The 21902-nt window shown below is 38.3% G+C and overlaps 2 protein-coding genes across 4 annotated transcripts in view; one reads left to right on the top strand and one right to left on the bottom strand.

Moving 5' to 3' along the window:
- The window catches only part of Bet5 (blocked early in transport 5), a 48505-nt gene extending 45376 nt beyond the window's left edge, over nt 1–3129 (bottom strand). The window contains exon 1 of one of the 3 annotated variants that reach the window (XM_067084566.1): nt 3021–3129. The gene's annotated coding sequence lies outside the window, so the exon portion shown is untranslated. Of the gene's footprint in view, nt 1–1259; nt 1551–3020 lie in introns of those variants that run through there. The other 2 variants (XM_067084564.1, XM_067084565.1) reach the window with 2 other exon arrangements.
- Nucleotides 3130–4386: 1257 nt separating this feature from the next.
- On the top strand, nt 4387–13439 carry LOC136826958 (U3 small nucleolar ribonucleoprotein protein IMP3). Its single transcript, XM_067084562.1, has 5 exons — nt 4387–4679; nt 7747–7854; nt 8527–8733; nt 12179–12251; nt 12557–13439. Exons 1-5 carry the CDS (start codon nt 4546–4548, stop codon nt 12584–12586), a joined length of 552 nt encoding a protein of 183 aa, XP_066940663.1. The 5' UTR covers nt 4387–4545; the 3' UTR covers nt 12587–13439.
- The last annotated feature ends 8463 nt before the right edge of the window (nt 13440–21902 follow it).

The raw sequence follows: 21902 nt of genomic DNA, 5'->3' as shown, positions 1-21902 counted from the left end.
TTCCATAACAACGACATGGCAGTCCAATCTTTCTCCCAAAGTTTTCCCCTACCCAAAACCCCACGTTCCCAAAAGGTCCCCAACCATGATGGATAAATATGAGGTTAATAATAACTGACTGACAATAAACACCACCACCCCCTTCATCAGCAACACTAAAAGTACAGTATAGGAAAAATCAATGGTATTCCTAAGCAGGAGCTCTGCACAGACTATTACCTTGGAAATTGAATTTTCCTATACTTTTAGTGTTGCTGATGAAGGAGGTGGTGGCGTCTGTTGTCGATCAATTATTATTAACCTCAGATCTACCCAACATGGTTGGGGACCCATTGGGAACGCAGGGTTTTGGAAACAGAGAAAGACCGGACTGCCGTGTTGTTGTTATGGAATGGTTCTGCGAATGCACAAGTCTTCAGGGAGCCACATGTTAATGGATGGACTGGATAAGGAAACCTATTATAAAAGGAACAATACTAACCTAACGTACCCTAACCTAACTGGTAAAATTTTGTAAGTTTCCAATAAGACTCCAGCCGCCCATTTTTGCACGAAAAACCATTTTTGGGTTTTTCATGCAAAATTGGCTAAGAAATGATAGGGCACTAAAAGAACCTAAAAATACCAATTTAATGTAAACTAGGGGTGTTTACTGGTTACAATTTTGCCGTATTAGCTATGGGGGGGGGCAGTATTGTCTTACCTTATAAGTCATAATTTGTTTTTAATTTTTTACTTATCATTCGTGCAGTGTTTATGGGGTTCAAAATATCAAGAATGAAGAGCTCTTTTAAAAAATGTAGATTACAATTTCATATCGCATATTGGCAACTTATAAAATAATAACCCCTAACATAACCTAGCAGGCCGTGTTACTTAGCTGGGGGGCTCAGAGCCCCGGGGAAGGAAACTCCACTTTTTACCATACCAAAACCTCCACTAGCCTACAACACTACGCATGAGCAATAGCACTGCAAGATGGCCAGCGTACAACTTCTGAGGTTAATTGCAGGTTAACTACAGTCGACCGACAAAAAATGTCGGTAAATTCTTAATAGGGTAACCAACCAAAATGCTATAGGAAAAATAAATTTCCAAAGTAGCCAAGCCTAATACCCGATGCGGAGTTTTGCTCAGTTCCGCCAAAATCAATTTCCAAGGTAATAGTCCATGCGGAGCTGTTGCTTAGATTTACCTCTTTCAATCTAAAATACGTGTAAATCTGAAGGTCAGTCAACTCAATAATAAATAAGATTTACGTGTTATTGCACTTGGCAGGGCAGAGGTCTAACGTAGGTGTAAGTCCCTCTTGACAATCATGCATTGGCTAAGCACAGGCCTACACCACTAGTTCCTTATAAAGATGAGGCTTGCAGATATAAGCTACATTAACTTGAAAGACAGCTTACCTTGCGTACGACTTCAAAATAATTACTCCGAGGGAAACCGAGCCGATGCAATTTGACAGAAGAGGGAGGTACTCTGAAATAGAGCTATCTATGTTGACGGTGGGTCTCTTCATGATCCAAAAAGCCATCACAGTGGTTTTGTTACCGCCATCTTTGATAGCCCTCAATTTCTGTGTTTGTATATGTTTTTTACTACATACTTTCATATATTGGGAGCCTGTACTCGTTGTTCTCTCATTTGATTCTATACATTGATATTTTAAGCATCATAGTCATACCATTAGCTGCCTCCTTTGTCTTTTCCATACTTCCTAAAACATTTGTCGGAAATTTTCCACAACGCCTATCTATCCTTTTATATATATATATATATATATATATATATATATATATATATATATATATATATATATATATATGTGTGTGTGTGTGTGTGTGTGTGTGTGTGTGTGTGTGTGTGTGTGTGTGTGTGTGTGTGTGTGTGTATAGTGTATATTATATATAAGGTATGCAAATAAGCACAAAAATTCTAGTATAATTAAAATTAATCATTGATAGTTAAAATGAACATATCCTCTCTGCATGGGCTTCATATACCACCACAAATAGTTTGTGGTCATCGTGATCAAACAAGTGTAATTTCTTAATTATTTACTTTTATACATTCAATAATAAAGATTAAGAACTTAAATAAAACTGTCAAAATGTTCAATTTCTTTATAAGTGTGCTGTCAAGCAATGAATTGAGTTTTGCATTCAGGTGTGGTGAGTGACCCTCATAACCGTGACCCTCATAACTGAAGACTTTTAGCGAGTGCTAAAGCCATATCATTTTGATAACATCAGACAATACGTAAATATATTTATAATATAAAGCAATAAAAGGTAAGATTACAACCAACATACTTATTATGGGCAATGAAAACATGACGAGCTGACATGACATTAACAACCAAATAGCCTTTAGTTAACCATGGGTTGTCCTATAAATGTTGTCTCTCGTAACCCTCCTCGTAGCCTATTCCTTATTTTATGTGTCGGAAATTCATAAGTGTTTCATTTTTTGCATACTAAGTTATTGATCTCCTTCATATTGGAACTCTACTAGAGGTGGGCCAATGGCTGGTACCAAGAAAGTAGCTCAGTACGTAAGTAGTAGGTTAATATCAAGAAATTGGTTAAACATACAAGACGAATGATTACTATATATATCGTGGCAGTGTTGTAGTAAATTAATAATACATATAAAGAAAAAATAATACTTGTAATTAAACAGAAAAAATAAAATATTCTTCAAATTTTAAGAAATCCTAAACAGGAAAATTGGAAGCAACTTTGATGCAAGCCTTCAAGGGATGAAGGGACTAGCAACCTTAACGAAAGAGGCTAAGAGCAATGAAAATTAGAATTATATACAGTGAAAGGTAGTGTTGTAGGGTAGGCTATATTATAATGGAGACTTTACTATAGGTCAGTGGCGTATCTGGCATTCCATCAGTTGGGGGGCCTAGGTGGGGTCGAGATATTTTTGGCGGGTCAAAGAAAATTATACAAAATTAATTTACCATGTGGCGGAATTTCAAACCACAAAAAACTGTACACAACACTCACCCTGATCCTCGGTTGCTGGAAGATGGAGTAAGGCGTCCACGGTCGCCCACACAGCACCCAAAACCACACAAACAAAACAAGGGAACATAAAAAAAGAAGATAGAATTATATACACAACTAGAACAGTACACTAACAAGGAAAACCAACAACTCTCAAAAAGCACACAAAAACTGTCCAAAACCAAACGACAGACCAGCACTAGCTCTGACTCAAGACTCTCTCAAAACCGAAAAAAAACTCCCTCGACATTTGCAAGACAGACAGCACCGTAAACAAACTCGAACTAAAGACCCTCATCCCTCTTCTAACAACCGAAGCACTCACTAACGACAATTACTCTCTCTCTCTCTCTCTCTCTCTCTCTCTCTCTCTCTCTCTCTCTCTCTCTCTCTCTCTCTCTCTCTCTCTCTCTCTCTCTCTCTCTCTCACAAAACGTTGGGAAATGCTAAATACAAACAAATTTATTCATCCCTCTATAACCAGTTCTGTAATTAGTAAAATATACTATTCTCAAATGTACATATCCATGTGAATGAAGGAAAATAACAGTATTAGTAATTAGGAAACCTGTATTTGAAATTACAGACCTCAGTTTTCAATTAATTTGCAACTCTTACTATATGCAAATGTATCAAATACTGTGATGCCAATTTCCTCACAGCCTTATATTCATCACTAGCCTAATTTCTATTATCAAGTTTTAATTTTCAACTATGGTATAATATACTTGTCATGTAAATATATCAAAATAGCGCATACAATCAATAACACAAAAGACTTATGACCTTCCAAAATCTCTTCAAAATTTTAACCTGTCCCATTCCCTCTTCGTCATTTCTCTCCCTGGAAATTAACTCTGAGCAGCAGTAGCAAATTGCATTGCACTTATTCAGAACTGTAACTATAGTTTCATTCACTTCATACATAAGTTGATAACATTAAGTTGGATCAAAATACCATGAACAGACATGTCATTTGTGTCAAAAACCTACAACTATATCACTTCATTTCTCAGTTCCATATAAGTTGTAAAGGTAACAAGAACCAAAATAATGTCATTAGATATATAGCACAACTGTAAATAAACAAAAATATTTTTGTATTAAGGTGATAGTAGACATCGTCTTCGTTAGCGTCTGGCAATGACGATAATTATTCTACAACACCAGTGTAGTGTAGCTTTTTTTAAACGTTGTGGTTAAAAGTCGCTTTCTACCGTCGTAGGACATGATCTATAGGACGAGAATATCTGCTTTTGACCATCAAAGGGTTAAAGTTTAGCTATAAAGGGAATTTCGACTGGGCACGGTGCCATCTGGGGGCCCGGGCACCACTGCTATAGGTTTACGAAGTTGATGGCAATTTGGCAAGATTCCAGAAAACCACACCGGAGAGCGCTCAGTAGGTGCCGTTACAAAGAAAAATCCTGCTTATTACTAATACTACTGAGAATTCTCAACGCGCAGTCCACCTTGTTGTTCCATATTATATGTTTCTTCATTGTTACATAAAAGTTACAGAACCATGAGGGAGTTAAAGTTTGCCGAGCGGAAGCTTTTGAAACACACAGACTTCCTGAATTGGAAGGTAGACAATAATCTCCACGAAGTAAAAATCATGCGGAAATTCATGATACAGAGGAGGGAGGATTACACACTGTAAGTAGCCAAGCCTGGCTTAACATTCTTTGTAATCTTAAGCCTATTGTTTCACTGTTTACCAGGTAAAACTGTAGAACAGCTCCGCACGTACTATAACCTTGGAAATTGATTTCTCCTAGACTTTTAGTGTTGCTGTTGAAGGAGGTGGTGGTGTTTATTGTCGGTCAATTATCATTAGCCTAACCTCATAACTAGCCTATCCAACATGGGGACCCTTTGGGAACCAGGGGTTTTGGGTGGGGGAAATCACTGGGAGAAAGACCGGACTGCCATGTTGTTATTGAATGGTTCTGCACATGGAGCAAGTCATTAGGGAGTTGTATGTTCTAGAAGTGATTGGCTAAGGAAACCTGTTATAAAAGGAACTATTCTAACCTAACGTACCCTTACCTAACCTAACCTAGTAGGCTGTGTTACGTAGGTGAGGGGTTCTGCCATCCAACCCCCCGGTAAGGGAAACTCCATTTTTTACCAACAGTCCCCCTATAACTGGCCAGCATACAAAAACATATCAGTTCTGAGGTTAATTACAGTCATTCAACAAAAAATAATGGTAAATTGTTGATAAGCTACCAAAGTACTATAGAAAAACTGTTTCCTAGTTACTGTAATGCCCCATGCGGAGTCAAATTTTGGCAAAAAAAAATTTAATAAAAAAACCAAAGGAAACCTGCAAATATTTTTTTATAATGAGAGTATCTTTGCTATTCAACTTTTTTTTTTTGCAATGAGCCAGTGTTTACTAATTGTGCCTCAACTAACATAAAATTTGATGATAAGTTTGTCCCATTGTTCCAATCAGCATGACTAAAGATCTGTTCAGACACATGCTTTGGCACTGGCTATGACCCAACTAGAGTAAGAACCTAGTACCGTACCCTAGGTTAGGTGTGGATGGTTATGTCATTTGCTAATGTAATGAACATCAGAAACATAGGAAGCACACATTAAAATGTAGGCATACTTTATTTTCAAGTCCAAAATACAATGGTAGTTTATTGTAAAATTGGTGAAATTTTACTTTAAACCATATCACATGTTGGATTTAATGTGTGCTTTGAACATTTCTGACATTCATTTTGTTTGCAAATGACCTAACCAACCACACCATTTCACACATTAGGGTAAGAACCTGGTACTCTGGTTATGGTAGGTGTTGGTAGGTAGGTCATTTGCGAATGAAATGAACATCAGAAAAGAAACATTTAAAGTGCACATTAAAATATATGAAAATGATATTTTCAAGTCCAATATGTGATAAAGGTTTCAAGTAAAATTTTACCTTATAAATTTACCACAGTCATTCTGCTCTAGGGACATTGCCCACAAGATCTTGGATACCTTCTCCTTAGGGCCTGTGGTGTCAGCTTAGTAGGTTGTGTAGGCACTTGGGCACCATTGGACAGAAAGTATCTCTTTCAAGTACTTCAGCATAATGTAAGTCTAGAGGTGTGAATGTAGTGACTGGACTCACCTTCCTTTCTCGTCTCTTTTCAAGAGCAGCATGTAGGCCGAAGTAACTGGTGGAGTTGGACAGGATACAGGTAATTATCTTTCAGTGTGAGCTGGATAGGTCATTGGATTTGGTAACAAGGTAGTTAACTGTTGGAGACTGGGTGAGTGGGGGAATACCCCTCACTCACCTTCCACCACAACTCGCATTTTCTTCAGCCAATGGATAATACAGATGTATTGTGCTCAGTTGTCCTACCTGACTTTCATTGAAAACCTTTGATGAGTAGCCTGCTGTTTGATTGTGTTTTTGTTGCATTTTGCATTGTCATGCTGTTTGTTTTTTCTCAGTGAAGAAAAAATACAAGCAACATCACAGTGAGTGGCATGGATGTCCTTGTGGGTGGTTCATGTCCCTGTAACTGTTGACTCACATAGTTATTGTCCCTTTTGTAGGGGGAAGTCTAGCACTAGGGCTTCTCCTTGTAGAAAGTTTGTTGGTTGGGATTTGCTAGCAAGCAAAGGGAGAAGGCTAAGAAGCATTTATTAGCTCTTTTGGTCGGAAAGACCCCTGGATCCTTGTAGCTCCACTCTCCAACCTCCATTTCTATCCCACTACCTAGTAGTGCTACCCCCTTTAGGAGGGATAATACAGTATGAGTGATAAGAAGCCTGCCCATTCCCCCTCCTTTGAGAAGGTATAACTAATGCAAATGGAGTAGTAACTTCTTCTGAAAAGCAACAAGCTCGTTTTCAAAGCCAAACCACATCCAGTACTGTATTTTTTGCACTTATAGTATGGGTTACAGGGATGTAATCTCTTGTGTTCGCAATAGTACAGTGTTGGATCAAGAGCTGTACTCTTGAGGAACACTATAGATTACATTCCTGTAGTCCGTACTATAAGTGCCCATTGTCAACTACTTGCAATCTTGTTTAAAATTTGCTGTCAAAAGCAACACTGAAGTCAAGACCAGATTTCATTGCAAGCTGTTACTTTATTCCTTTTCTGTGTATAAGAAGCAGAAGATAGAAATGGGCTTTTAGTGTACTTGATGGGATACCTTCCGTTGTTTTCTCGTGGTCGTTGATGCTCATTCACGTGGTGGTTAGTGGTTAGGAGAGAGCATGGTTGAATTGATTCTTGGGCTTGCTGCCATTGTTCAGCACTTGGGTGATGTTGTATCTCATTCAGCAAGTGCGGGAGAAGAGTGAATTTTACAATACCTATTGAAAAATATTACTGTCATGCTATCCTCACTTTTAAAAAGTTTATGTTTAACGATAATAAATTTAGTAGCTTCTGTAATCATAAACAAAATTGGTACATTTCCCATCACTCGTCATATTCCATATTGTGAAACATTTGAATCTTACCTATTTAAAACATTTTTGTTATTGGGTTAATTTTGAATTCACTAAGCGTCACTTTATTCTTCTACTTTTATACTATATTTAGTATTTCCATTACAGAATGAAAGTTTTTTTTCATTCTGCATTGTTTCTCTCTGACTGGAATTTTTACTTAGTGTTTTTCCATCCCATTACTGTTGGTGTAAAGTACTGTATACACAGATTATTTTACAAAAGTTCTATTTTTCGTGTTTTTCAGGTACAATAAAATGGCATGGGAAGTGCGTGAATTGTCCCGAAAAATAAAGGATTTAGATAAAAATGATCCCTTCAGAGTTGAAGCAAGTGGAAGACTCTTAGAAAAACTGTAAGTACATTTCTCATTAGTATTTTAGTAAACAAAAACTTTAAACATTTGAACTAATGTGGGGGGATCATGTTTGGATCTTTGAATGATCCAGGTCTTAGAAAGAGTAAAAATTTTTTTCTAGACTAGGTTATCCTACTGTAGAGTAGTTTTACCACCCTATGGCATCCTAAGATATAATTAGAAGACAAAATACTGATTTTGCTCTCCCAGTGGGGATAATGATAAATAATTAATCTGAAAGTTTTAAAAAAATTATTTAGAAAGATAGCAAACTCAAATGTTGCTGCACTCTTCCTTTTGTTAAATTCCATATATGTGAGATAATACCAATTCCCAAAAAACTGTTGTGTGATTCTCAGCTTACCAGAATGTTGGATCCTATTGGTGTGCGTCTTAGCAAACTTATTCCTATTACTGTACCAAAATGCTTTTGCCTTGTTTTCTTGTCTCATTATCTGGAAAAACTTAAGAATATAGGAATTGGGAGGAAACAACAGGAAGAACTCCAAAGCTTTGTAGTATGAATAAGGGGTTACTAAACCGAGCAGTCAGAGGATTGTTGATTTCCAGAATTGAAGTGCAGCTTAGTGAATATTGTGAGGGAATCCAAGAGGAGTTATGACTCCTATTATATTTTTGATTAAGGTCTGTATTGACTTTAATTTTCAGGTATACAATGGGTATAATTCCTACAAAATGGAATTTGCAGTTATGTGACAAAGTCACTGCATCTTCATTTTGCCGAAGACGTCTTCCTTGTGTTATGGTTAGAACAAAAATGGCACCTTCTCTTAAAACAGCTTTAACATTTATTGAACAAGGACATGTAAGAGTTGGAGCAGAGGTTGTGAAGGACCCAGCATTTCTTGTTAACAGGTAAATTTGTTATATTTGGTGTTTCTTCAGATATTAGATTTTCCATATCAACTGTATGGTACAGTTGCATTTGTAGACAATGACTACAGTAATAGATTGTAAAATATGTCTAAATAAAATCAGCATCACATGATACAAGAGGAAAGGCCTGTAAAATTTTGCCACATATGTCTCTCTTTGTACATTCCACAAACCTCCAACCTTGCTTCTAATAGTTTTTAACCAAGTAGGTCTGGGTCTTCCAGCTCTTCCCACAGGAGCCCAATAGACACTATCTATGCTCCATGGGATGGTGTAAAGGACATGTCCAGGCCATCTTGATCTCCCTTTCATCAGAATATCATCTACGGTACATATGGAACTTAAATAATTTCCCATTTGTGTTTAATTACTCACTCTAGCTTGCTGTCTGGCTTCTTATTTTCTTCTTAAGGCTTTATTCTCCAAATGACAAAGTCTTTGAGGTAGTTGCATTGTCATACCATAATTCACATCTGTATAGCAATACAAATCTTACTGTACAAATGTGTAGTCTGACTTACCTATGAAATTTCAGTTACAGTAATTGGTTTTCAAATCTTATTCAGCCAGTATATAGTTAGATTTGCATACTTTGAGTCTCACTAAATTCCAAGTGAAGAGAACCTGTACTGGATAACATTCTTCCTAAGTAATTAAAAGATTCAACTCTTATAACAAAAAATAAGGTGATTATGTTGTCTGAATTTGAAATTTTCATGTTTGAAATGAACACATAATACTTGAACTCTTGCACCTTTAAGCTTGTCAATTTGATTAGCTCCACTTGCTATATATTTGCACCTAAGGAACTACAAACCATCACTTCTGTGTATGAGTATTCCCGAATGTGATCTGAAATGGGTCATTAAAATTTGGTAACAACATAGTCAACTGGTGATATGTGGGAGAGTGGAGAACTCCCACTCACCTTTGGTCATCAAGCGGTTTTTCTTCAGCCATTGTCAAGGTTGGGCATCCTGCTCTGTTTCTCTTGAATTGCCTGAGGTTGAACTTTTGGTTTCAGCTTGAGCCTATTTGAAGGGTATACCCTTTCTGTGTTACCTGGATAATTTGATAGTCCTGATGTCCTCAGAAATGCAGTTGCTTGATGAGAGAGAGAGCCTTCTCTTATTCTGCTAAGAGTTGGGATCATGGTAAACTGGGAGAAGTCAGATCTCATTCCCTCGCTTCTCAGCATTTCAGGTTATTAGGGCAGGTGTCTGGTATAGACATTAACGCCTTTACCTCATTACATACCAACACCACCTAACAACATATACATCTCCTCATATGCAGACGATCTAACAATCATATCAATACATGCAGACAAAAACGTATGCTCCACACAAGTACAGACTTACATAACACAACTTGAAAACTGGCTCACACAAAACAGATTACAGGTAGCACCAACAAAATCCACAAGTACACTACTCACTAGTCACAACAAAGAACATCAGTACAGACCCACAGCAACGCTGAACAACACCACAATTCCACACACACACGAAACAAAAATCCTAGGAGTCACATACAACACTTCAATGTCATTTGCTCCACATGTCAGTAACATCATCAAGAAATGCAGACCTAGACTAAATGCACTAAGATCACTAACAGGCACAACATTTGGACAACAAAAAGAAACGCTCATCACAGTATACAAACAATACATCCGCTCCATAATAAACTACGCCAGCCCAGCCTGGCACCCTGCCATATCCAACACACAACTAAACAAACTACAAATAATACAAAACACAGCTCTTAGAATCATCCTTGGCAGTACACAATCCACACCAATAGAACACTTACACGCCAAACCAAGATTCTCACCATCAGGCAACACTTAGACATGAGAGGCACACAATTCTTGGCATCGGTCATAAACAACACAAACAGCCCATGCTATTACCTTCACAACCACCCTCCAACACACAGGCAAATAGCTTAATACACCACACAGACACTATACAAATATCTTGAATTCTATACCACCACCCACAAACATCACACAAAACAAAAAGCACATCCATACTCACCTCACCAGACAAGCACTTAATAACCTTCCCAACAGCAAAATACTCGGCACCCCCCCCACCCAACATAAGCAGCACAGAAACACAGCTCTCAAGATTGGAGAGAGTACACCTGACTCGACTTCGCTGTGGTCATCACCAATCACTAAACACCTACAAACACCGCATAGACAACACCCAAACAGACATATGTCCACTCTGCCAAGTTAGTCCCCACACAATTACACATCTCTTAGTAGATAGCCCTAACTTGGCAGCCCTTAGACAACAACACAACATCCACACTACCACACAGTTATGGTCAGATCCAGTAAGCGTGGTGTCCTTCTTGCGCGGTGCAGGCTTCCTGGCATAACAGAGTCTGGGGAACCACAACAACAACAACCTCAGTCTACTTGGGGGACATCACCCCTAAGTCCTTGGGATCTTTGGTGGCTGCTGAAGAGGTTGTAGGCACTAAGCTCTGATCAGACAGAAAAGAATTTTGTCTGAGTACTTTAATCTATTGTAGGTCAGGAAGTGTGATTGTGGAGTGACTGAACTCACACACCTTCCTTCCTCTCATTCTGAGAGCAGTGTTTAATGTGCTTCTAGTATCCAGCCATAGATTAGCCTGGAAGATTTGTCTCCCTCTGTCCCCTCCCCTTTTAACAAGAATGGGGCATGGTAGAGCTTATTTGAACCCATCGCTTGTTAATAAGCAGAGTTAGCTGCCTTCTGACATGAAATCTAAGGGGAATATCATGGTTCTCTATAGAATTTCTCTCCCATTAGTTGTGATTAATCTAGCCAAGGGCCCAATACCTGTTATCTCATTTACCAGACTTGGTAGGAGGTTGCACTAGTCATGACATCCCTTGCTTGCCTGTGTAACTGGGAGCATGGCATTTCCAGGTGGATTATATGCCAAGACCTTCTTCCTAAGGAGTAAGTCCCCTACATAAAAAGCGATGGTTTGTATTTCCTTAGGAACAAATAAAAGTAATTTCTATTTTTCGTAGGCACACAAACCAGAGCCTTTTACAAATTAAACCCACCTTAATTCCAAAGGTGAAAGGAAAAAAGTGAAGGGTATTCCCCCACAACCACCAATTGTCAATCTTTTGCCAAGTTCAACAATGGCTCCCACTCATGCTGAGGAATACTTTCAATTTTAAAAGGTCTTGTTTTAAATAATGATGACAAATACAAATTTAAACATTTAATGGTAATCTTAGAATGTCATGTGATATATCAAGTATTTATAACCAGAGGGGAAGTATCTATCATTGCCCTAAAGGGGTAGGTATAGAGCCAAGTCTTAACTCACAGCAAATTGTAAAGAACTAGATGTAAATGGTTGGTTTCAACATTTTAATTAGAGAATGGATTTTTATGTATTACAGAAATTTGGAAGACTATGTCACCTGGGTAGACACTTCAGCTATTAGGAAACATGTGAAGCAATATAATGAAGAGGTAAGAAGTTTTGTTTTTATTTTTTCTTACCGGATCTCCACCTGAGAAAACATTGAAATTTTAATTCTTTTTCATTCAGAAATTCAAATGTAGAGCAATGTAAACTGGAAAAGTGGTATCCATTTCAGGTATTTTTGTTTCATGAATAATAAAAAGGTAAAATTCTATGAGAAAGAACAGGATCAGGTTTACTGTTAATGTTTTTGGATGTTTGCAGTGCACGAAAATTGCTAGATAAAGTTTCTTTCAAAATACATGTGGTGGTGATATGAACTAAAGCTTGATTTTTGTTTTTTCCCTTGCAGAGAGATGATTTTGTCCTGAACAACTGCTGAATATGGCAGCTTTCATTATAAGAATATTATTCCTATCAAATATTTTACCAGACCATTTAGTAAAAAATAAAAAATAAAACGGTATTAACTTTTATTTTGGGGGAAAATCAGTCAAGTAGGGGAAAACTGAGTAACAGAAGAGGGTAGTATAACCATAACATGTCATTTTGTTATTCACATAAAACAAGTCTAATGTTAACTGTTGATAAATTTGCCAAGGCATGTCATTGTGTTATTCATATAAAGCAAGAGTCTAGTGTTTAATGTTGATAAATATTCCAAAGCAGAAAATGAAGAAAAATGGAAGAGGCAAAAAGATATTACATTATTAAAGAACACAAAGTACAGTGCAAATATTTAAAAAGACAAGTTAATTGTGAATTCACACATACATGAATGTAAAACCATGTACAGTAGTGGTTTTAAAGGTTTATAGGAGCATCAGTACTTGCCAAAAGGTAAAAGTAATTTTCTAATTGCTGGGAGCATGCTAATGGGAATAAAACCATTAAAAAAATGACAGAAAATGGTATCAAATGACTGCATAGTACAAAAACAAGAAATTATGTTGCCATGGGAAGCTGAACAGCACATCCAAAAATGCCAATACTGGACTCCTAAGAATGGGTGTTGTTGCGGCCCTATGTATTCTGCTAGGATTTCTTTTACTCTTCTAAGCTGTTGCAGCTAGGTCCATTTCCCATAGTATAAGGCTATGGTTAGTGGGTTTATAATAAAAATATGCATTTCCAACATGGGAACTGTTCTCATGTGCAGTGCACTACCTGCTAGACATTAAGTATATAAATATTGTAATGTTTTATTAGGTGTTTTGAGTAAATTTTTAATCTTTTTATGTTCCTGTTTTGCAATACCATTTCATGTCTTATTCTATACAAATCTGCATGTTCTCAATGGGGAGCTCAGCTGACAAAAGATAAACGGTAAATGGAAATGATTTTGACCTGTGTATGATGCATTGTATTTGAATGTTTCAATTTTCATTGAATAAGTGTTAAAAAATTTCATATTATAAAATAGGGATACACATTTCAATGTAACATTTACATGCGTGCCCTTATTAAAATGCTTTACATAGGCTTGTGCTGAATATATACATTGCTATGTACTGTACTGCATAGCAATAGACTATATTTGTATTGAGTAATACCTTAATTTACAAGAGCTTTGAGTTACATGATGTCTGTTCCAAAGGCTCAACAGGCACCCCCACACCATCACACAGTGGGCCAGGTGGTGGACAAAATCCCAAAAATTGTTTTTTATCAAAATTATATGAAAAATATAAATTAGAATAATTTTTAGAATGGGAACTGTATATATTATTATTTAGGGAGTATGGGATTGACTGATGCTATGGTTTTTAGATGCAATTGGCAAAGTACATTCTCTCCCAATATGCAGTGATTAACCTTCATCAGATTTGTGTGCATGTAGCATCTGTGATGTTACAGTGTGTTCGTATTTCATTAGTTTATAAAAAAGTTTCAACAAGTTTACTGCATGTTGTTTCTGTGACTAAACATTTCAAATAGTGTGTATAACATGCAATTAATCCATGTTATATTGATATATACAAAAGTACTTCAAATATTTTTGAGTTAACAAAAAACAAAAAGAAGTATACAGCTGTTTTTTTTCGCTTGCATTTGCTTCATATCTCTTATGGATTTTATTATACAGAACTTGTGTAGAAAGTGAAAATACTTGTTTTCATTGCACCAATTTGCACTTTGAGCTTTTGTGGACAACAATAACTGAAGCACTACCTCGCCTATCATGACGCCATTCAACAAACGATTCTGAGTAATGAACGCCATAAGGTGAACAGAGTTGCCAACGAGTACTTCATCAATGGGTTTGGGGCAAATCCCAGTCCAAAAAGTTGGAGGGGGTTGGGTTGCTATTTTTATTAAAGCTGCTCAAAGGGTTTGTTTTGGGTAAGGCAGGGAAATAGCTAGAACCTGTAAATTATGAAAGACATGGAGCCATTGCATAAAGAAATCTGTACCACTGCTACTACAATTACCACATTTTAATATATCACTGAAGACTCTGTCACTATAACAAATGACAGTGAAATTTCAGTCAATATCTGTTAATTTTCTCAAATACTTTAAACCTAAATGGGTAGCTTGTACAAAAGGAGCAAGATTATACTAAAAAATATGTTGATTGATTGCATAACATCGCATATGAGTGAAGAGAAAGTGCTCATGCCCTACGACCTTTGAGATTTCCAGTGAAAAAAAGAAAGCATAAATCAGAACCGCTCCTTCTTACTTCGCTAGGAAGAATGTTTTATGCTACATGTAAGGTTTTAAAAACAATAGGGTGCAGAAATTCAGCTGAACAACTTTCAAATATAGCATTGGAAAAACAAAAATGATTACCTTCCTGAAGAAGCACTGGCTCAGGTTGATTGTTCACTAAACAAGAGATGTTATGAACTCTTAAGGTCTGGAGCTACTGAAAGAAATAGCAGACTTTATCCAGCCTACAATTTAATCCGGGAAGCGAAAGTAGCGTGCTTGCCAACACCTGCTTCTGAAAGGAGAATTTCAGATAATGCAGAAATAGATTTCCAGGCTTTGATTGATCATAGTTATAGAATTAAGAAAATTGCTTATTTTGAGAAGCTCAAAAACTTGGCAGTTAAGTTACAACCTGGAGTGTAAAGTTTTTGATGGAACATCAGGACAAAGTATTTACAAGTAAAGCCTCTCGGCTAATTTTGAAAAAATCTTGCGGCAGAAAATAGTTATTTTATAACAAGCATGGTTCCTCTTGAGTTAAATGTAACTTTATTGAATCCTGAAAGAAAGATTGTCATCTGGAAAAACACAAAACCATCATCACCACTCTTCTGTCGACCAACTAGATTCAAGTTTTCAAAAGAAACTAGACAAGTGTTAGTTGATGAAGAACAGTTTATAGAGAATTGTATTTCAAAGTTATGGCCTACTCAAATATCGGATGCTTTATTAGTTCACCACAATGTAAGTTTAATCATGATTGATGGAAAAGTGGCAACAGCGCTATCAACAGTTACACATTCAATGCAGTGTTGTTCTTTATGTGGATCCTCTCCTAAAATCCTAACTAACATCAAAGTGAAACCCTGTCCTTCAAGTCAAGAATCATTAATTCATTGTTTGTCTACCCTTCACTCATGGATTAGGTGCATGAAATGTTGCGTACATGTATCTTACAAAATTGATATACTGAAATGGCAAGCACATACTTGTGAAGAAAAAGTCAGTAAATAAGAGGAAGAAACTGATTCAAAAAAGGTTTCGTGTTGAAGTAGGTTTAGTAACTAATATGACAAAACCATCTGGTTTTGGTACATCTGATGATGGAAATACTGCTCACGTTTTTTAAAAATGCAGAAATTGCATCTGAAATTACTGGCTTTGATCAATCCTTTGTTTATAAACTTCATGTGATTTTATCAACACTGTCATCTGGGCTTGATATTGATGCAGATAAATTTGAAAGGTTTTGCTTTGACACTGCCAAATTTTATGTACAAAAATATAACGAACTACATGCCCCAAAGCTTGCATCGGTTATTAATTCATGGTGCTTCAGTGATATGCAACTTCAACTACCAATTGGCATATTATCTGAGGCACAGGAAGCAAAGAATAAAGATTTCAAGAAGTTTGGGGAATCTTTCACAAGGAAAACATCACAAATGAAGATAAACGAAGACTTATTGAGAAGATTGCTTTGTTCATATGATCCCTTGTTAAGTTCCCTAAGAAAAGTAGACAGACCTGCAAAAACTGAACTACCCGAGGAAAGCAAAAATTCAATAGTCAAAAATACTCTTTGATTTGTATCATGCAGTCTTAATGCAAGTTAAAGTTCCTTGTTATTTTAGGTTTTTTGAAATTATTTAAATGTTTTTATTTCTATTTTCACATTACTATAGTATAATAGTACAACCAAAATGTTATTCTTTACGTTCATTAAAATGAATTATATTGTAAAAATCTTTAAAGACATAACATTTGACAGAAATACTCATATTTTTATTTTTTATATTTTTATTATCTTTTCTGCATTGAATAAAAGTATCAAATATAATAGTTATATAGTTCTAACACTGTATTTTACCTAATACACAAAAAATGGGTAAACATATCACTCATATTATTAAATATTCTTGTAAATACAATATTCTTAATGTTTATAAACAAAAATGATACATGATAATTGGATGTGAAAGCAAAAAAATAATTTTGTCCAAAAAATTACTGTTCTGGCCAACTATGCATCGGCAGCAAACAGGGAGAAACGTTGACCCTCAGTGTTTCCACCCTTCTTTCCCTTGCCCCCCTCCTTGAAATGGGAGGACTGAAAGGGACGCAGCAGCGTGCCCTTCACTATCAGGGTACAAGAGGCCTGGGTACCTCTACGAAGGGCCGAGGAAGCCTAGGACTTTCTCTGACCCAAAGATGAAGAGCCAGCCTTACCTGAGAGGGTTGGGCTGCAGTGCCATGCGAAGACCTGGAGGTCTTAGCCACTGTCTGGAGATAAACTTGTCGTTCTGAAGCCTGTCCATGTGGCCTCCACCTCACCTCTAGCAAAGAGGGAGGAGGATCCCAGAATCAGTACATTCCTGAGTATCGAAGCTGACTCGGAGCACAACCTCTCACATTCAACGGTTTGCTCCTATCAGTAACAGTCTCTTGAAGGCTGCATTCTCCTCAGGTGTAAGGGTGCCCGAAAAAAAGTGATCTTGGACAGTGATGGCACAAAGTTCGATGAACGAGACTGACTGGGAATGCTGCCATGGCAGTTGATTCCAGTCTCTTCCTGTAAGAGGGAGACGCCCTCCACTTAGAGTTGCTCTAGTGACAGACTGGGACACAGACAATTCAGGTCTGGGTCAACCAGCTTGGTTGGCAAATGACTCTCTCAGAGAACATATTTCCTCTGGCGAGCTAGAGGCGGAGGAAGTGTCTTGCATGAACAGCTGGACCAGAGAGAATTCTCTAGCCTGGAACCAAGAGAATTTACCTGGACCAAGACCTCATCAGCAAGCCTAGACCATGACAGGTCGATCAAACCTCTGGGTTCCCTTTGGCGTTCTCAGAAAGACTTGATGGCAGAAGCACAGTGCAGGAAAAGCCAAGGCTCTTCCTCCAGATCATTAAAATGAGCTCTGCAAAAAGCCTCTGCAACTCAAGATTGTCTGCATTCTGGGGCATAGGACCCTCAGGTCCCTTCAGGACCCAGTCCTCCCAAGTCACCCTCTCTGCAGTAGAGGGACACTCATCTGAACTCCCTGGTGATCTCTCAACCATTCGGGTGTACATCCTGTCATATCCGAGGATTGAACCAGGAACGTAAGCCTCCGTGTACGGGTCAGGATGGGAGCGAGAAGTCCCGGTCCCAAGTTCCGGACCTGTCCGTCTCCTGGAAAAACCCCGAGGAGGTGGAGGGAACAGGTGAGGGATTGCGAGCACCCTTGCCAAGCCTGTCAAAGACCAAAGTCCTGGCAGGTGAGCAGGGTCTTGGGCAGTCACAAGCCTGCAGTGACGATGTCCGCACAGGATCAGGGAGAGCGGTTCCGCTCCAGCAAATGTGGGAGGGGGCTGCCTCACAAGAGTGCTCCAGCCTTCTTAGAAGCCAAGGTCATACAGGAGATGACTAGTTGGGTGACCTCCTCTTGCCTTGCCCTGGTGACTGGGCCAGTAGGACTAGGCCATTGTCTTGGGACCCCTGAGCTGCTCTCTTAGACAAGGAGGAGGAGGTGAAGGAGCACCTGCATGCTCTCTGCTCACCTTCTCTTGCTGGGCTGTGCTGGCAGCTGGGACTGGGTCTGTAGACTAGGAACCCTTGCTGACCTGGGTAGACAGGCTACCAGGGCCGGTACTGGTACACTGAGTTAACAGTTGCACCCATGAGCTCAGCAATGGGAGCAGCGGTACCACTAGCAAGAGACCAGGGCTGGTACTGGTAGCCCAGGTAGGCAGGCTACCAGGCCCGGTACTGGTGGCCTGGGTAGGCAGGCTACCAGGGCTGGTACCAGTACACCGGGGGTCCGGAGAATCCCAGGTAGTAGTTGCATCTGTGTGCTAGGCAACGGGCGCAACAGTACTGGTGCTAGTGAGACCTGTCAGCCCTCTCTGCAAAAGGGAGCTGGCAGCTGGAAGCTCTAAGAGACCTCCTTCTTCCTCTGCTTGCTGGCTTGAAAGAAGGGGAGGAGAAATCAGAACTTGATGACAAAGATGACTATAACGACTTCCTGCTGATGCTGCATGACGGGTTACCATGGAAGTAGGGGCAATCCTACAGGCAGCAGATACCATGAATGGTAAAGTCATGGTTACGGTTGAAGCAGAAACCGGAAGGCCCTCACAGCCTACGAATGATAAAAAAATTGAGACATTCAGCTCACCTGAGAGGCCTAAAGAGGGTCATAACTCCCTAAGTCCCTCGGCCTCCACAATACCTGAAACAGAAGTTAGGTTGTTTTGGTTACACTCATGTTTACAGCATGACACACACAATGAGCAAGAGTCAACCTCAATAGAGGAGAGAAACAGATTACACGACCTGTCCTTCCCTGAACAACGCCTAAACCCTGTGGTTTCCTCTAGAAAAAAAAGTTTTGATTGAGGGGTTTGTATTTATATATATATATATATATAAAAATATATATATAAAATACAAACACACACACAAAGCAAACAGTTGTCAAGCAGAGAAGCAGTGACATCTACAGACAATAGCAGCCAAAAGCAAAGTGGAGTGCAGACTGACAAGTTGGCGGGGCTTTCCTCCTACACTTGGTAATTAATGACCTTGTCTGAAAGTTAAACGACTGTTCCAGCTTGTGTTCACAAGCTAAATCCCTATGTAAAGAACACAGGTTTGTATTTGGGTAGAATGGGATGGAGGATAGAATTTAGGCCAAGCACTGGACCTATGAGGTCATTCAGTGCTGAAAGGGAAATTAAAGAGTAAAGAGGTTTGAAAAGTGTAACAGAAGGAAAACCTCGCAGTTGCACTGTGAAAACTGACAGGGGAAAGTGGAAAGAAATATATAAGAAAGAATATGAATGGAGGTACAGCAAAATTTATGAAAGGGGTTGCAGCTAGGGGCCAAAGGGACACTGCAGAGAACCTTAACTAATGCCTACAATGCACCACATGGGTACACTGACAGCTCTACCCACTAGGGGAAGGGGAGGGTGCAATATTTGTGTAAGAACAAATCACAAATTAAAAAGAAGAAAAGCTGTTAAATTTATAGTTCATTAAAATACTACAAAAGGGCAAAATTTAATAAAGCAATAAGGTATACATAAAAACTCATTCATGAAGATATAAAAGGATGAAATTATCTGTAAGTGAAAACTGAAAACCCCTGAAAGAAAATGAACTACATTGATTTCAAACAGCTACAGAATTGGGACTTGGAGACAATCTCTTGTTGAAGTGCATAGTTGAGATCTAATAGAATAAGCCATTTAGTTATGAATGAAAAAGGTCCACAGATGTTAATGCTGAGTCCCTCCTAATAAAATTTTTCACCTTAAGATCTCAGAACTGTTGTGCATAAATCAGCCAAGATGAACACCTGTGGTCCATCTGATTAAATAGTGCAACTTGTCATTTGACAGACATCCCTAGTGTAACCAGGAAAAAAAAAAAAAAAAAAAAAAAAAAAAAACTTATCCAGAATATATCTTACTTCTCAGGAAGGTGGCCACAAGGGTTTGCCTAAGTAAAAGGGTCAAGACTGATTTATCTTCACAAGGGTGGCTGCAAGGGCTTAATTATGTAAAAGGAGTAAGATTAATTAATTTCCAGTTACTATTTTGCACATATTTATAAGTTTTACAGGTAGACTGAATATATTGATTCTGACAAAATTTCTTTACAGATATCAGTGCCAAAAGCTTGTCATTTGCTGTCAAGTGAGATATGGCCAGTCACACAAAATGATTTATGCTAATGTTATACTGCATTCTCTACAAACAAGTAAACACTTAGCAATTAGTTATGTCCAATTCTTATATAGAATAATGTAACTTGTACTTTCTGCTTTCTGTATTAATGACTGCCACAATCTTTGTAAAAAAAAAAAAAAAAAAAAAAATTTTATGATAAAATTAAGTATTATATATACTTACCCAGTAATTACCTAGCTAAGAGTTTCTACTCAAACACTGTTAAATTCTGAATTCCATGGTAGTAATTCTTTTGTTTTGTGCAGGTGACTATGCCCTGCCCACTTTCGGGGTGTGAAAGAGGAACATCATCGTCAACATGACAATTTGTTTATGCAAAAAAAGTCCATGTGCAGGGAGGAGGGTGGGCTCCTTCTGTAATTACTGGGTAAGTATATATAAAACTTAATTTTATCTTAAAAATGTCATTTTTATGTAAGTAACTTACCCAGTAATTACTTAGCTGATTCCACACTGAAAGGTGGTGGGGAGTCATGGACAAAAGGTTAGGTTATAATTGATGAGATAAATGTTGTTCCTTACCTGGTGAGAGAGCTGCTGCAAGTAGATACTGCCTCTGGAGGTGCTCATCTCGACCTATAGTGGCATGGCCATAAGCTCCTCAACTGAAGTGGGACATTTGCAGTGAAGTACTCCGAAGGCTGATGAAATATAAGACCAAGCTTTGCGATGAAGGTGTACACCAAAGGCCAACAAAGCCTACATAGTTGCCCCTGCCCTGGGCACGGTACCACAAAAATAATATACCAGACAACAAAGTCACCTACATCATAATTAAAAAACAATGATTAAATGAAAAAAAAAAAAAAAAACCACTACCCAAGACTAAAACCAGTGGGCACTTCAGGTACATCGTACCCTCCCAGGTTCCCCAAGAACTCAACACCATTTTGAAGGCGAAGAGAAAAGGAAAGGAAGGGACACTTCCTCACTCACCACTACACCAGCTACGGACACAGGTCCCAGGGTACTGCATTTATCATTAACTGTCTTGACGTCCTGCAAATAGTGCATTGCGAACACCGCCTTGCATTTCCAATGAGTTGCCTCCAAAATCACAAAGAGAAAGATTGTGTTTGAGCGCTACCAAAGTAGCGACTGCTCTTGCCTCATGAGCTTTAACTTTCAATAGCAAAAAGTCAGTCTCCGCTAATTGCAAGTGTGCCTCAACGCTGAGATACCTCAAGAAAAACGAAATGGCATTCTTCGATAGGGGTCTAGAGGGGTTTTTCACCGAACACCAGAGATTACCAAAGTGGCCTCTAATTGTCTCCGTCAGATGTAAATATCTGAGGGCACGC

Source organism: Macrobrachium rosenbergii, chromosome 41 (genome assembly GCF_040412425.1).
Source record: "Macrobrachium rosenbergii isolate ZJJX-2024 chromosome 41, ASM4041242v1, whole genome shotgun sequence".
NCBI classification, from domain to species: Eukaryota; Metazoa; Arthropoda; class Malacostraca; order Decapoda; family Palaemonidae; genus Macrobrachium; species Macrobrachium rosenbergii.
Note: the sequence above shows the minus strand (reverse complement) of the source record. Positions and strands in the feature narration are given on the sequence as shown.